The sequence below is a fragment of the Astyanax mexicanus genome, chromosome 2 (genome assembly GCF_023375975.1).
Source record: "Astyanax mexicanus isolate ESR-SI-001 chromosome 2, AstMex3_surface, whole genome shotgun sequence".
NCBI classification, from domain to species: Eukaryota; Metazoa; Chordata; class Actinopteri; order Characiformes; family Acestrorhamphidae; genus Astyanax; species Astyanax mexicanus.
The window spans coordinates 29,702,805-29,720,833 of record NC_064409.1 but is presented as its reverse complement, the minus strand read 5'-3'; the positions used below and the strand labels follow the sequence as shown (position 1 = coordinate 29,720,833).

Here is an 18,029-nt window from a genome sequence, read left to right as displayed (position 1 = left end):
CGACTTGCTGAGGGCTCCTGCTTTGTGTAACTCTTAACTCAAACATGTGCTCGGCAAACAGCAGCGGAGAGTAACAGAGAATAGGCGATTTGCACTACTACGATATAACAATGACTATCTTAAGTTTTACATACAGCACAATGACCATTCAGGGCTTAAATTGAAGTAGAAAGTTGGGGCAAAACAATAATTCACTTCAAGACTTTAATTTTCATTATTTAGGTTCCATTTGAGAACATCATATGCAAAAAAAGCACCTGTTATATTTGGAGTTTACAATGTGTGTATGGATGTTGGTGAGGAATAGTCAATCATTCTCTACATTTCCTGATTCAGTAGTTGTAATTTATATCACAAAGCAAAGTTACACTGCATTATATTAAGTGTTCAAAATCTCTCCAGGAGAAGCCTTCTGGAGAAAGGCTGTGACCTGATTAGATTGAACACCCACGTGATCCAGCGCTCACGCCATTGGTTCAAAAGACGATCACTCAAGAAAAGCAGTTATTTGTGGACCAATAAAAACCACAGAATCTAGAAGAAGACAGGCTTAGCTTTGGATTCACGGACAACTGACGTTGCGGATGCACTGAAACTAAAGCAAGCAAGGAGAAGTGAGCAGGCGAATAAAGGACTTTATGGATATTATATCTGCGGTTCAGTGCTGTATTGTGGATGCTGTGATAGTAAGTGAATTTTCTATAATGTAATATGATGTTATTTTATATACTAATAATATTTTATAAGGCTATTTTGTTGGGGAGGTGTTCCCCATGTAAACAATGTAAAAAAACAGGCTGTTTTCAGTTGGAGATTTCTGGCGACTGGCTTCATGTAGATGGCTGTAAATTTGCATGTAGGTAGTTAAAGTAGTACTAAAGAATATGAGTTGGTTAGTTGGTCGCTCTGTTTAGAATATTTGACGCTTTGAAGCATTCTACTTTACATAGTCAGAACGGGCCCGCCGGCGACCCGCAAGACGGCGCTTCTGCAGTACCCGGTGAAACGCACGTGAAAAACACATGCATCGATGTTTTTACATCAAATCGATGCATCGTATCGTTCATAGTTGTATCGATGTATCGATACAGATCGATGTATTGTTACAGCACTATAAAAGATTAGTGGTGTTTTTACCGGAGATGGAGTCACTCCATGCGGTTTACACAGTATCTTGTTTTTCGCGATGTCAAAGGAGAAATAATCACTCCTCTTTCTCTCTGCTGCCACTGTTGAGTTAACTTCCAGTCCAGCTCCATAAGTAACGACCATAGACATCATACACAGTATATGTCATATACATATATGTAGCCGGTGGGCACTAGGATCTGGGAGGGTTGAGGACTAATGGGCAACCTGCCCCTTTAAGAATAAAAAGACGGTGAAGAGGGGATCTGTTAGTGGGGAGAGTACCTGGCCTCCATTACGTGCTTGGGCAGCAGCAGCAAGAGAAGGTAATGTTTCTAATGAGTTTTTTGGTAGCAGCTTTACACTTCTCTGTGATATCTGGCTGATCTTATAAAGTGGTTGTGTTGTGTAGGTGCTGCTGGATAGTGCAGTTTTTAATGATTTAGCTGTTGTTCGTGTGCATGTTGGAGAGGAGCGGAGACAGAGCAGAGAACTGTTTTGGGCAGGTGCTGCTGTTTCACTCGACTCTCATCATACATTGGAAAGAGGTATGTTGGGTATTGCAGTGGTTGTATACAGTTGTAAAATTTAATAGCTATTTTACAACACTCCAAGTACCTTAAGGTCTGTATTGTTTTGGGTTGTAGTAAAATTATATATGTACATTTTTTAAACTGTTTTTAGTATTCATTGTCCAAGTTCACAAGAAGGCTGGGGTGCTCCTGATTTTTCCCTTTCCCTCCATGTGCTTAGAGGATATCTCAAGACTGCAAGGGTATGTAACATTTTAAATTTGGTTGAGCTAATGAATGAATAAATAAATAAATGTTGAATAATTATGTGTGTCTTGGCAGGACGTGTGCATGGCTGAAAGTTGAGGATATTGGCCACTGTTTTCTACTGTGTTTTCTTGACGGTTCTCTACTGTTGTTAATGGTTCTCTACTGTTTTTGATGGTCCATTTATTGTTTTTTTGGATAGTGTCTGTATTGCTTTCTTTATAATTTCTTTACTGATTGATTTAGTTCTCTGCAGTTTCTTTGTTTTGTTAGGTTTTTTTGTACTTTATTTTTTTTCATTGTTTTCTGGCTATGATTATCTGCATAATTTATTGTAGTAGTTAAGTTTTGTTTAATTTTGTAATTCTTTGTTTTTTGGGTTATATTTAATTATTTTATTTTTTTTTCATTGGGTTCAGTAACTTTGTGGGTTTTGTGTTTTTTTTATTTTATTTTATATATATATTTTTTTCCAATTAATACTCTGCCACACTTGAGTTTCTTTTCATCTAGTGTGTTTTGTTGAACATTATTTTTTGAAGTTACCAAAGAAAGAATCCAAGCTAGTCCTCCCCATTATGGTTTGTTTGGTGTGGTGTGCCGTGTAGTGTTAAGCTGTGGGGTTTGTGGATCCTTTATTTTTGGTTTGCTTTGTTCCATCCAAAACTGGTGTTCATGTGCTAAAGCCCAAGTATTGTCAGTGTCAACCAATTCAGTGGAGATTCATTGTGTTTTTTTATATGTTTGTGTTTTGATGATTGTGAATAAAAGTATTTTTGATATCAAACTCTGCCTCTATAGACTGTTTTAACACAGTCGGGATCTGTGAAGGGGAAGGGCTTCACATTCCATTTGGGTTTCTCCCACCTTTTAACGGGAGTGGCGTAGTCAGTACATAAGTGCATGGGTGAAAAATGGCTAATGAATAGAAGCCACCACTCGTAAGTTTCACATATACTTATCTATGGTAACGACAGTTCACAGGCGAGTCTGTCCTTCCGGGTTGTGGATCTGGCGCTGCTGCAGAAGAGAGCGGTACTGATTGGTTGACTACCCCGCTTGTCCCGCCTCTCCACCTACACCTAAGTAGTAGTGATTGGATCTCTTCCTAACTGGTCCCTACCTTTCACAAAACTAAATCAGCTCTGATTGGATTTCGTCCCTGCCAAACATTTTCGTCTCATTTTTATTCGTTGACGAAAATGTCAGTTAATATCATCCTGTTTTTATTTAGTTATCGTCTCGTTTTCATCTTAAAAAAAGCTTTGTTGACGAATACTATGACGATTCTATGCTATGCAATTCTGAGGAGAAATTTGAATAAATGAAACAGCAGCTAGCTCTTACAATTCCTTTTTATTGCATATAAGTTATATGTTGTATAAGTATATGTTGGTAAGTTAACAGAACCCCCTTCACTTAAACATGTTTCATTCAAATTTCAATCTGATAAAGACTTAAAAGGTAAAAAATAATAATTTTATGAATTAATATTACTTAGAAGCCTTTACAAAATTAATTGAAAACACTTAAAAAAAATGGCACTTTTCAGATTTTCTATTTTCATTTTTTTATTTTCAGATCCATAATAGATCCAGTGTTTTTGCAGCTCTATATTTTGCTTTAAAGTGTTTTGTTTTCACCATGTAAAATTATAAACTGCTCCTTTCACTGGTTAGATATTATAGAGATTTAAACTTGGAATGGTACTTTCTTTCTCCAAAGGACTGGAAACTTTATACGAATAAAAACTACTTATTTATAACTTATTTTGCAGTAAAGAAGTTGTTTTTGTATATTCTACTCGCCACCTGATTGGCCGACAGAGTCCGCTGACACATATTTGATCAGACGAGACTTTAAGCTTTCCGTCCATATAAATTATTGTAACACCCTAGCCTGTCTCTGTCCCTGTTTTCTGTCTCTCTGTATCATGTGCCCTGTGTTTGTTTACCTTCTGTCTGTTCTCTAGTTCCTGTCCCGTGTGCTCTTGTTTGTGGTCAGTTGTAGCCCACCCCAGTGTTCGTCTGTGTCATTACGTTACCAGTGTTCACCTGTGTCAGTAGTAGCTCCGCCCCCTCGTTACCTTGTCGTCAGGTGTTTCCTGTTTGTCCGTGTCTTTTATATAGTCCTCTTGTTCCTGTAATTTTTATCCGGTGTTGTACGTTTTTTCGTCAGTTCATTTGTGCCATGTTTCTTAGTTTATACGTTATCCTTGTTTCCTTGTATTGTTCAGTTTTGTTTATTTAAATAAATAATTGTAATTGAGTCCGCCTCACGTCCTCCCTGCTCCTGCACACGTGACAAAACACCGGATCTACAGATATGGACGCAGCAAAGTGGCAGACTACTAGGAGGGCGGACCTCGAGTATCTCCGGTTCCTCGCCGAGCAAATTCGGGGAGATGAACCGCTCCCGGCCGCCTCTCCTTGGCTTGGAGCTCGTCAGCCCAGCTCCAGCTAAGCTAGCTAGCCTGCTAGCTCCACTGCGCTCTCCAGCCCGGCCGACTTCCAGCTCTCAAGGCCGGACGGTTTCCAGCTCTCCAGCCCGGCCGGATTCCAGGTCTTCGACTCCTGCTCCAGAAGCAGGGCTGCTTGGGCTGCACCCGCCGCGCCTGCTCAAGCTGCACCCGCCGCGCCTGCTCAAGCTGCACCTGCCGCCTCCGCTCAAGCACCCGCCGCACCCGCTGCCCCAGCTCCAGCCTCAGAAGCTCCCGCTGCTCCACCCTCAGCCTCAGCTCCAGCAGCTTCTGCTGCTCCAGCTCCAGCATTAGCAGTGCTAATACCCCCTAGCACTGTGCCCAGGCTGGCTCCCCAGACTTTGCCACAGACATTTCCTTGGACATTTGCCAGTCCTGGGCACCCTCCTGTGTATCTGGTCCCAGTGTCTCTCCCTGTTTTGGTCCCTGTCTCGGTTTGTGTCCCTGTACCCATCTCAGTCTCTGTTTCTGTTCCTGTCCCCGTCCCCGTGTTTGTGTCCGTCCCCGTCAATGTTCTTTTCTCTGTTCCCATGTCCGGTCCCATCTGGTCTCCGTTCCCTGTCCAGTCTCCGTCTCCTGTCCGGTCCCCTGTCCAGCCCTGTGTCCTGTCCCCTGTCCAGTCCCAGTCTCCGTTCCCTGTCCAGTCTCCGTCACCTATCCGGTCCCCTGTCCAGCCCTGTGTCCAGTCCCCTGTTCAGCCATGTGTCCTGTCCCCGTGCCAGTCTCCTGTCCAGTTTCCATTCCCTGTCCAGTCCTCTGTCCAGTCTCCGTTTGTGTCCTTTGTCCAGTCCCTGTTCCCTCTCTCTCGGTGCCTCTGGTAGTGGCGCCGTTGAGGGGGGGTGATGTAACACCCTAGCCTGTCTCTGTCCCTGTTTTCTGTCTCTCTGTATCATGTGCCCTGTGTTTGTTTACCGTCTGTCTGTTCTCTAGTTCCTGTCCCATGTGCTCTTGTTTGTGGTCAGTTGTAGCCCGCCCCAGTGTTCGTCTGTGTCATTACGTTACCAGTGTTCACCTGTGTCAGTAGTAGCTCCGCCCCCTCGTTACCTTGTCGTCAGGTGTTTCCTGTTTGTCCGTGTCTTTATATAGTCCTCTTGTTCCTGTAATGTTTATCCGGTGTTGTACGTTTTTTCGTCAGTTCATTTGTGCCATGTTTCTTAGTTTATACGTTATCCTTGTTTCCTTGTATTGTTCAGTTTTGTTTATTTAAATAAATAATTGTAATTGAGTCCGCCTCATGTCCTCCCTGCTCCTGCACACGTGACAATTATTAAAGTGAAGTTGTGTTACAGCGGATTAAAATAGATATTCATTTTTATGGCTCAAATTTCTTCAAGCACTGTTGGGAGATGAATGAGGATTACTGGAGACTGGTTTGTTGGATATGCTGGTTTGTGGAGCGGTGTTTAAAACAGGAGTGTGAGGTGAGCATGTGTCCTAAAGTCACCACAGCTGATCAAAGAGCCTGTTTTTAAAACTGCAGTAAAAAAGTATAAGCACTCTTTCGGCTCTAATTCAGGAACCGTATCTATTTTGTTTTGTCAGTCAGTTATGGGTAAAGTAAACATCAAATAATCACCTTTTAGTCATACTTACCGGTGCTGCCTGTCACATTGATGCGGTTGGTTAGGTCAGCACTCCTAGTGTAGACTGAGACTTGGTAGGTGTGGCCAGGGCTCAGATAGTCAAAAAAAGCTTGTGTGCTGTCTGAGGTTTTCTCTTGCGAAACAGCCTCAGAAGATAAAACGACCAGGTAACTGTCCACATCACCAGGAGCCAGATTCCAGGAGACTTTAAGGCTTGTCTGACTCCCATTATTGTCAAGTCGTAGATTAGACACTGGGCTAGGCACTGCAAAGTAAAAGAGCAGATTTAGAAAATTAGCTCCACCTCACCACAATGAGGTAACAACAAAAGCTTGGGGAGGAATATTATCTTAAAAATAACCCATTCAAAAAAGCATTTATAATAGTTATGTAAAGAACTGCAGAACTTCAAAAACATTTGAATGTTTAAATGTTCATCATGTGCTATATTGAGTTGCTTGTGCACAGAGGCGGTTCTTTAATTAGGCAAACCTAGGGCCTAGGGCCTCGACCAAATCGGTCCTCCATAGGGGCCCCCAAATCTGACCATCCCATCTACAGTAAATACACCAAAAACAATGTTAATTTGTTACTTATGTAAAGTAAAGAAAAACATATTTCTATAAAAAAAACAAGAGAAATATCAGTAAAATACCGAATTAATGTCTAAATACTAATTGTCTAAACACACATACCCCCCTCCGTTACTTGCATTGAACTAGTCCATAATATGATGACGTAACAATGTGCGACACGAAGTGATTTTAAACCAAAATAGCGGGAATTGTACGCGACTAGAGTGACAGCTGTCACAGTGAAAATGAAGCGGAGTTATGAAAGTGGTTTTGCTAAATGAAAGAAACGGGCAGAGAGCAAAAGATTCGCAGATGCACTGCCAAAATCGACCTCCTTTTTTTACACCTCCTGGCCGATCAGGGTTTTTGCGGCCGATTCCGATCGCCGATCGCCTTTAACCACGATCGCCGATAACGATATTGGGCGGGGCCAAATGCCACATTAATGCCACACAGGTGTCAGACAAACCTGGTTTGATTCCCCTAATTACATCCATGCCAAAGCAAATACTGGTAATTGACACTGCTAGTATATAAACACCAGTGCTACTGACCACTCTTTTAGGAGAGATATACGTTATGAGTAAATATTTATAAGACAATACCTGACAAAATCTGTTTAATGACGTTAATAAACATCACTGTGACAGCGCTAGTCACAGTTTCACCGCAGCAAAGGCTGAGGACATGAATAACTTATCTAACCAGCCTTTACTGATTTCTGCCCCCAATAACCCTTTCAATAACCTCCAATAGCCTTTAATAGTCTTCAGTAGCCTTCAACAGTCTAACCTTGCAGCCGTGGTGTGTTCACTAAACTCCGTAGTTATAAACATCATGAGGTTAGCAGCACGCTAACTGATCTGTTTATAATATAATCCCAGCAGTGCCTCCGTGTCGGCTGTTCTAAACTGCTGCTGTTAGCTGCTTGGGCTGAAAGATGAACTGTAGAGAGCTGTATTATCCGGTTAGTGGGGTTAAAACCGTTATGTCCTACACAGAAGAACTTAAGAAAACTGAAAAAAAAAAAAAACGCTCCAGACTGACTGGCTGAGTCTGTAGCCCGTGGCTGGGCTGTAGCTCTGACTGAGTAAAGACAGCAGGGCTTGTGCTGCTGCTGCTGCAGCTCCGACTAGTGGTTGGATAAGGAACTGCAGCTTCCTGTAAGTGAGCAGTTTCTCCGGTTTCATCCACACACAGCTCTAATTACCTGCTTAACCCTAAACTCCTGAATCAGATCGGCTAAAATCAGAAGAATATCTGCCGATCGCCGATTCCGTATTTTGGCTGAAAATCGGCCGATACCGATACACTGCCGATCAATCGTTCCATCTCTAGTTATTTGGTTTATGTGTGTGTTTTAAGAATGAGGGCCTCTTGTTTATATTTTGCCTAGGGCCCCGAATTGGCTAGATCCGCCCCCGCTTGTGCATTTTGTATTGAATAGAATACTTTCAGTGATCCTTTTATCACTTGTTTATTCATCTTTCTTTCTTTGTATGTATGTATGGTCAGAAATGTAGCCTTGCACGGGGGCCATAAACACTTCAGAAAAAGGAAAACTGTTGTTGACAGATGACTGAATATGCATTTTGAGTGCCACTGTAACTATGGCACTGCTCGAACATTTCGATTGTTTCAGACTCTTACAGTGTATTTAAATTCTGGTCTAAACGACAGAACATTCTGGAACTAAAGTGTGGGAAAGGCATGAAGGCAGAGGTGGTGAAGTATTCTAGAGGGTGTGGGTACTGAGGGGAGTAAACATGATTTTAAAACAGTATGAAGGCACAACTGACGTGTGATTGAGTGGAGGGATGACATAACAGAGGAGCAGCAGGAAAGACAGTCAGGGCGTTTACCCAACTACCTGAAATATCATGGAAAAAGGCTACACACACACACACACATTTTACACAACATTAAACATTACTTTTGATGTGACAAAAAAATCTAAAAGTATTTTAAAAGGGGGGTAGTCACTGATACATAATGTATACAATACTTTGCATTTTTTTTTAGGAATTCTTGGTCTATACTCACCTCCACACACTGATGCACTGTAACAAACTAATGTAGATTTATAGGAGAATTAAAACAGCGAAGTAATGTTTCTAACAAACACAGAACATTGCAGTAAATACAGTTTCCCATGTCACAGGTCTCTAATTACAAAAGAGAACTGCAAATACTAATAAAAGCTAGGAGGTCAGTTGCTTAGTGAGGTTATAAAAAAGAGGTTATAATTTTAAATATAAACCAATTTCTAAAGTTTCTGAATATCTTTTAGTATAATGCATAAAAAATCATCCTTCTTATTGGCTCCCAGAAATATATATATTCAACTTTTTGGGACTAAATTGGTTTCAAATTTATTTCATATTTACTTTTTAAAAATATCTATTATGGTAGCCTACATATTTCTACTTATTTCCTGTGATATACATTATTTAACAAAGATACATTTTCTTAATTTTCTTAATGTCTTAATTATTACATGTCTCTATAATTTTCACTTTTGCCTTAAAACACTTTTTACTTTTTTTAAAGGACCTTAAGATACAGGTGTTTACGCTAAAGCGATTTTAGAGTATCACCCCAGTGACAGTTTGGTAGCCTTTTTTAGAGAGTGCATATAGTACAGTGGGTTTAAAAAATACACTAGTTCATAAATTTTCACAGCACAAGTTATCTTTACTTAAGAGATGCCTGCTTGAATAATTGACATACATCTTTCCAAGACTGTAAAATACATTTTAGCTAAAGAGCACTTTTTTCCCTACACTGAATTCATGTTTGCTTAATAAAGTTAAATGTTAAAGACATACATTGAAAATGGGCCATTTTCTTACATTTTTTACTGCATTAGATTATTTTTTCCTGGGCGCACATGGGTAAAAGTGAAGTGACTCAATAAATGTAATAAACACAAACATAAAAAATTAATTAGGTACATGTTCAAAACACTTGACAACTTAAATCCTCTTGCAACAATATTAATGTGATTTATCAGCTTGCTACCGTCTATTGTCTGCACATTGACGCAACTGATGACACAATCACCAGGAACTAAGCTCCTAATGACAGGTCTATAGCTACGTCTACGGCCACTCTGACACGCCAGGAGGCAGACTATACGGCGTCTATGTATATAATGTTTATTTAATTATGCCAGGAGCCAATAAATGGATGGACTTTTTTGTGTAATGTATTAACAAATATTGAAATGTTCTAAGAACAATAACTTCAGAAACCTTATCATTATATATTTTAGATTAAATCTAGCTCTTTATAAATAAGAGTCCCTCACTAAGCAGTTGATATCCCCTACTGTAAATGTTTTTTTTGTAAATTTTACACTAAGCTTACAGCATAATGGGGGTTATGCCCATTATGCAAATAAAGGGTGTCAGGGGCCAACAGAACATATGCAGTTTGTCCTATTAATAGTCTTACAACACAGCAGTAAATTCCTGGGAAATTCCTGGGTGACTGTGATCACAACTCCTGGTCTAAAAGAAACTGTGGATGTGAAGTGGCCTGTTTTCTCCCTTAAAATCTAAAATCAGTCACTGAATGCCTTTAATAACTTAGCAATAACAATATAATGAATTTGTATGTTATGTTATTTACAATAGGAATTTCCTTCAAAAGGAAAAGTGAATACCTGTTCGTGCTTGTATGGTCACAGAGTTCTGTAACTGTGATGACTCTGTGGTGATGGTACAGTTGTAGAGATGTCCAGGAATCAGGCCATTTATTTTGTAGGAGGTGCTGGTGTTGGCCAATATGACATTCCAGGTAGAGTTCAGACCACTGCTATCCTGAAGCAGAATTTGAAACTGCTCTGTTGTCCCTGGGCCAGGTTGCCACGAAAATTCCAGGGTGTCCACATCTCTAGACACAGAGACTCCAAGCACAGCAGAAGGTCCTGGGCAATGCACACACAGATGCGCAAGTTATGATCAGCAATCAGCAGAAATCAGCAAAAGTTTGAAATGACAAATAGAAATTGTGTTACAATACACCAATTTTGCACTGAAGGAGGTTCATGCAGATCTACCTGACATGTTTTTGAATTGTGCTAGTCATGCTTTGTAGTATGTGCAGCATGTGGTTTCACATTGTTTTGTTGAAAAAAGGCATGATGTTTTTGTTGTTGGCATGCATCCGTCTGTCCCAAGAGACAATGTAACTTGCGCCTAAAATAGCTTAACAGCCCAATCTTCGAGTGGCACAGCCTACCGCATGTACCGCAGGCAAGGCTAGTATCAGAATCTGTTGGCCCTGCCGTCTGTCGCCTGCGTAACCTCTTACCTCCCGCTGGTCCACTCTCCTTCACTCACTCATCTCAATGCTGGCCTTGACTACAAGTTCCAGAGAACTTGGCTCCAGGCTCCAGAGAAGTCAACCCCACATATAGATAGTTCATATTTGCTCCTCAAAGCTTTTCAATGATAATGTTTTTGTACCAAATTATCATGATCATCTGGTTCATATTACATTATTATTTAGGTTTTTTTTTACTAGCCTTAATTTGCCCATCTCAACATTTAATGCTGGAATTTATGTACACGCATTCAGCGCATAATATATTACATTTATTATTACATTACATATATGTCTAGATATATATCAGTGGTGTTTCCATATGTTACCTATAAGGTGATATATATTATTATCACATCACTGATTAGGACTTATGATAACGTGATTTCTTTAGAATTTTCTGTATTTTTGCATACCTATGACCCATAACATCATCAAATTTTCCTAAAATTAGATAAAGAGAACCCAGTTAAACAAATCAGACAAAAAAATTACACTTGGTTATTTATTAATTAATAAAAATGATCCAATATTACAGATTTGTGATTGGCAAATGTATGTGAATTTTTAGAATTAGCTATTAATTTAAAGTTAAAAATATAGTCAGGTGTTTATAATAAATGGAATGACAATCAGGTGTTAGTAGTCAACCTGTTTTATTTAAAGAAGTGGTATCTATCAAAGTCTGCCATATGTGGCATACATACAGCTCTGGAAAAAAAATTAAGAGAGCACTTCAGTTTCTGAATCAGTTTCTCTGATTTTGCTATTTATAGGTTTATGTTTGAGAAAAATGAACATTGTTGTTTTATTCTACAAACTACTGACAACATTTCTCCCAAGTTCCAAATAAATATATTGTTATTTTGAGCATTTACTTGCAGAAAATGAGAAATGGTAAAATTAACAAAAAGATGCAAATCTTTCAGACCACAAATAATGCAAAGAAGACAAGTTCATATTCATAAAGTTTTAAGAGTTCAGAAATCAGTATTTGGTGGAATAACCCTGGTTTTTAACCTCAGATTTCATGCATCTTGGCATGTTCTCCAAAAGTTGTTCTCCACTGCTTTTGGATAACTTTATGGTGCAAAAATTCAAGCAGGTCAATTTTTAGGTGGTCTCTTATTTTCTATATTTTTCCAGAGCTGTATGTACAATATGTTTTAACTTTATATGGACATATATTTTATATATGTACAATAATTACATTATTTCCAAAGGGGCATAACTAAATGAAATGAATCTGATCAGACTGATTTTTGATTGTTCTAAAAAAAAAAAAAAAAATTCCCCAACTCATCTGCATATACAAGCCTCTTTCTCAAGTTGCCATGCACAAAAATATAAAAAATATATTTCAATAATATGATCTTTCTATTTTTACAATCCTAAATCTTTCCTCACAATGCTGGGGGAAAAAGGGGTCAGTGGCTGCTCCGTTACACAATGGCTTAGGGAAGGTGGAAGTGGCTCTAGCTAAGTCGTTTCTGTGTGAGAACTTGCCAGGGAAGGCAGCATGTGTGATGTGTGAGCAAGATAACATTGTTCTGCAGAGGTTGAAGAATGCCAGCACTGGCTGCCTGCTGGGCCACCCATGGTGAGAGTATTGTGGGAAAGAAAAAGAGGAGGGAAAATAACTCTAGAGATGAAAAGCTTTTTCTACATTGTACAAACACTTATTCAATTCAACTCAAAGCATGAATCTAAAAGATAATTTAAAGTTTTAATTTAAATAAAATGTACTACTTACTACAACTGCAATGATTTTATCTCTGATTTGGTCTTGGACTCCTCAGCAATTTGATTTATATTTATTTTGATTTATTTAACATTATTTTTTTTATGTTTTTATGTTTAGTGAACAAACTGTAGAGCAAAACAAGGCATTTCCATTTCAACACAACACCACTCATTCTTATAGTCATTAAAAGTAAGGTTTAAAATCCAACTTTTACATTAAACATATCAGCATACCCAAATGAATGTGTCCTGGGGGCACACGCATGGTGAGTAAAGGGGAGAGAAAGACACACCCACTATGCAAATATGGCAGGGGAAAGTGTGTGTAATGCACATGAGCACACACACTGAATGTTTATTACTGAAACAGCTTAACTGACTCATTTACAGGGACTTTAGTAACATAAATGTGGGACAAAATGATTAAATTTAACACCAATCCACCAAAAAGTGTGTGTGTGTGTGTGTGTGTGTGTGTGTGTGTGTGTGTGTGTGTGTGTGTGTGTGTGTGTGTGTGTGTGTGTGTGTGTGTGTGTGTGTTTGTGTGTGTGTTTTAAATGTCCATAAGCTTTTTACTGTCCAGCTGCCAAGGGCAATAAACTCAGAATTGTCAAAAGGCAACACATGTTCATCTAACTCAAAACAGATTTTTATAATATTTTATAAAATTAAACGTTTATGTATTTTATGTAGAAAGCTATAGCTCACAGTTTAATTTATATTAGTTCAACCCAAATTTCCCTTTCAATAAACTAAAAAAAACCTGAGCTGAAAGGCTAACAACTCATAAACACCATACTGTAAACTTATAAGTTGTTTGAACTTAAATGAATTATGTTTGTTTTACAAAGTAAGTAGGATATTTTTAAACAATACTCAACTATTTTTTGGTTTATCTAAACATTTGTGGGTATATATACATTTAAACAGAGATCTTTGAGTTGTACCAACTTAAAATAACTGAGTTTAGTCTGTTGCCATAACAGCTCCTTTTCCATTGGCTTCTTCCATTTTCCATTGGGTGTGTCCCCCATTTTCTGACACTCACCATCAGTGTGTAGTCATTTCTCCTGGGTAAACTTGTATTCCTACATTATGATTTACTGTTTAGTGTCTGTGTTGTAGGCTGTAGCAACTGTGTGTTGGCTGTGCTCTCAATACTGTTTACTCTATAGCTAATTTAGGTAGGTTAATATTTTTGAGAAGAGACAACTAATGTAAGCTTGTTTTATCTGCTGCATCCTGTCAAAGTCTATATCAATTCAACGTAACTTTGATGGGTTTTTTTGTTGTAATTTTGAATTTTTGGCTATAAAAACAACTTAATGTAATCATTGCAATAAACTTAATAAGTAAGATTGTTTGTGCAATAGTTACTTTAACTAGAAAAGTTAAGTTTCAGGTACATCACATTTTAAAGTGTCAACTGTGTAACTCACTTACTGCAGTATATTTTAACAGCTCTCCCTCCTGCCCCGCCTCTAAACCCATACATCATCCAGTGCCCCTCCCACTCCTATTTTTTTTTTCTTGTTCAAATTTGAGCTGAGGGTGGATTTAGCTTAAATCAGAGGGTTTAGTGCCTCTATAAATAACATACCACCATATTCATTTAAGCATTTGTTCATGGCATTTATTTGTATGATGGGCCTGTTCACAACACTAAATCACATTTAGACTGCAGTCTAGCCCACTAGGGCTACCTTTCTTTTGGGTCTCTTGAAGACAAAAAAATGCATCAGCCCCTGAGGACTGTGAGGCCACTGGGCAAACGCCCGGTATGCCAGATTACCAGTCCAGCCCTGGTAGACACAGAAAAAAACTGTAAACCTTTGTAGATTTTGTAAATTACAGTAAATTACCAAGATTCTGACTTGTATACACAGATTGTGTAAACAACAACAGCAACAACAACAAGAAGAAACTAATACAAAACAATACAAAATAAAATGCTTTAAAGAAAAAAACGTATATACCCTTTATCACAATATGGATTTTTTTTAGCTATCTAGTTTCTTTCTACTTTTCTAAATAAACACCAATGTACTTAGCTAAGTACAGTACTTAATAATAACAGTTTAATAATTAAACAACTAGCTAATAATAATTACTTGTAACATTATATTAAATATGTTTTATGTAAACTCTGCCTGTGGTGTCTGCATTTGGGTCTACCCGCTTAACCACCCTGTAAACCATCCTCTGTGTGTGTGTGTGTGTGTGTGTGTGTGTGTGTGTATTAAGCTGTGCTGACCTGTGCTAAGCTGTGCTGAGCTGTGAATAGGTAAATGTGGGTGGTGTGTAACCCGTATGTGTAAACCTGATGTAGAAATGCAAAAGCTTCTTTATAAAGTAATAAAGGGAAATAAAAATGAAGATTTGTGATAAAGAAACCCTCAGTCATACATGAATTAACATATAAAATAAATGCAGGTCGTTTTTGACCCATGTGTGCATTAGAGGGGCAGTGATACAAAGGGGCTTTTACTTACAATGTAGGTAAGGTAAAAATGAAATAAGGATGTATGATGTTTAAAAACAAGATTAATGAGAAATACCTTAAATTCTAAAGTTTCATAGAAAAGGAATTTTCATTTTTGACCCATGTGGGCATTAGAGGGGGTGTGTATATGTTGCACATAAAAGGATAAACACACTTTGCAGTGTGTGCAGCATGTGGTTTTGTGTTGTTTTGTTGAAAAATGTATAGAAACTCCTGGAAATGTCTACATTAAGGCAGCATAGGTTGTTGTAATGTATTTTGTTTATGGATTGTAAATGACTTGTTGCTAGTAACAGTCCGGTTGGTATTTTTCTCTTTGGTCTGTAGTGCAGATCTGGAACACTGATTATTCTGACACACCAAATGGTAAAAGTATTCACTTACATATCCAATCATCAGTCAGGAAAAACTTCAAGTACTAGTTCTCTCTTAATATTGTGGACCAACAGTGAACAACACCCCATGACTATGACTACACCTACACTGCTAGGAAAGGTATTCCAAAATAACTGAGTAAGCAACTGAGAAATGTGAGTAAAATCCACAGCAATACATTATATTTCTGAAAAACTAAATTAAAGTAAATATTGACTATACCTAAAGGGGACATGATACACTTGGTTTTAGTTAGAATAGGTCTATGGGCCCTACAAAACATGTTAATAAACTTCTTTAGACAAAATCACTCTCACATAAAGAGATCTTACCATCTCAAACAAAAAAAGACAGATATTCAACTAAAATAGTGGGTGTGGCTGTGGGGGTTGACAGGTGAGGGGTGGTGTCAGAGTGGTTCTGTGCATGTTTCACCATAATGGTGCATAAAAAACTGACTTCTACACAATGTGCCTCCTATATATATATATATAATATGAACAAGAAACATGGTTGCTAGGAGGCATTTTATCATGTATTTGATATTTCGTATTGGGCATTCAGTCTCTCTGCCTTTTATCCAAGAGAGAATAGCTTGTGTTTCCATTTCTTAATAGAGAATTAAATCAGCCTGCTTCCCTACTGCCAGTCAACCCTTCCATTACAAGACATAGCTAGTCCAGCATTAAACACATTTAATCTTGTTATTTACAGTGTGGACAAAATCAATTACATGCAGCATACCTGCATATGCAAGAGAAGGGAGTCCTGGTGAGCAACACTACACACTGATAGTGATTGAGAGTGGACACACCCATTATGCAAATACATGATGCCAGTAGCAAATAGCTGCACATTTTGTGTAATACAAAGAAATGTTTAGTAAACTGTACCTGAAATTTAACAGTGAGTTTCAGCTGTGGTATATGGAATATTAACTCAAAATGTGTGTTGAACTCTACCCCCAAAAAAGGAGTACATTGTTCATATTTGTTTTTAGTACATAAAGTGCACAATGTTTCTTAACAATTATTACATTTCCTAAAGTATGATCTACTGCTAAAAAAAACATTTTACTCAGAATTCTCCTTTCAGTTACTTCCTCAATTACTTTGTTTAAATGTTTCACAATTATTCATATTTGTGAACCACATGAAATGTTTTCTTTTTTTTTTAAGAAGTTATGAGTTGTTTTTGCCATGCATATGGAGAACAATGTTTAGTTACATTTAATTGCTTTATTGAAGTATGTTTTGCTGCTGAAAATTAGGTAAGAGTTTGGATTTTACCCAAAATTCCCCATGCATTGACACAGGTATTTTTAAACTGAAGGTCATTTATATGTGAATATGATTATGGTGTTCCAGGTGATAAAATCAGAATGCAAGTTATGAAAGGTCAAGAGAGGAGGCTGGACCGCTTGACCTAAACAAACCTCCAATCAAAACAGAACACAAGCCTCCCCTCCACCCCCACCTGTTTCCTGTAGGACAGAAGAACAATGGGGTGGGAAAGGACAGGGGAGTGGGCAGAACAGTCTGGAAATACTTAGGGTCAGACTTCTGTTCTGGAGCTGAGCCAAACCACAGACACAATGTCACCCATAGACATCCACATACAAAGCACACTTACACACTTGGCCAGTAGCAAACACCCCTGTGGGCCTCCAGAGAACCAACCCTACTTGCATGTACACATCAAATCTGACGAATGTAAAAGATTTTAACCTTAATTTCCATCTGGTTTTAATTTACCATTATAAATTCATTTTTCAAGTATAGCAGAAAGCATTTTAAATAACATGAAATTAACAACTGTGACTGTCAACAGATATTTTTACATTAACTGCACAAAAACTCTATTTACATAAATTTACATATTGAGCAAAACTCTACCTTTTCTGTTAGTGTAAGTAAGCCACTGAGAACTCATGACTATTACCGTATTTTTCGGACTATAAGGCGCACCGTATTATAAGACGCACTATCAAAGAACGCCTATTTTCTGCTATTTTTCCATACATAGGGCGCATCGCATTATAAGGCACGTTAAGTGACACTAGAAAGGGTGCCTATATCAAAGTGAACAGGGGTGGCGCCATGTTTCCCTTCCCCCACCGGGGGTGGTCGCTTGCCGGTGGAGCGTCTCAGTATATATAAATCTAGCTCTTTCAAAGTCAAACGAGTGCTGGATATTAATCTACACAGATTCCTCTCCTGAAAACTGTTTATTTGGGTGAGTAACGTGCTTCAGTTTATTTACAGTAAGCTTAGATTTCCAGATGTCCACTAAGGCTTGCTGCACCAGCGTTAGCATAGCTATCCGCTAGCACGCTAGCTAGTCACCTAAACTAGTAAAGTTAACCCAAACTTAAACGACAGCGTTACACTGAGTAATCCTGCGTGTTCTGGTAAGACAGTGAGATATTAGCTAGCGATTCGTCCCCCGTAGCTTGTTTTAACACTGTAAACAAGCAGATTACAGGCTGATAAAACTCACCTCTGAGAGAGTTAGCGCTTAGCATCTAGCTAATGC

At 38.5% G+C, this 18,029-nt stretch overlaps 1 protein-coding gene and 1 long non-coding RNA gene across 2 annotated transcripts in view; one reads left to right on the top strand and one right to left on the bottom strand.

Moving 5' to 3' along the window:
* The window catches only part of ptprb (protein tyrosine phosphatase receptor type b), a 52,851-nt gene that overhangs the window by 29,303 nt on the left and 5,519 nt on the right, over positions 1-18,029 (bottom strand). The window contains exons 3-4 of the mRNA XM_022671526.2: positions 10,212-10,475; positions 5,980-6,234 (exon numbers count right to left, since the gene is read on the bottom strand). Of these exons, the coding sequence (XP_022527247.2) occupies positions 5,980-6,234; positions 10,212-10,475 (519 nt within the window). The remainder of the gene's footprint in view (positions 1-5,979; positions 6,235-10,211; positions 10,476-18,029) is intronic.
* On the top strand, positions 1,545-2,070 carry LOC125799134 (uncharacterized). The gene is made up of 3 exons (XR_007437959.1): positions 1,545-1,676; positions 1,813-1,903; positions 1,983-2,070. It is a non-coding gene; the product is annotated as an uncharacterized LOC125799134 (long non-coding RNA).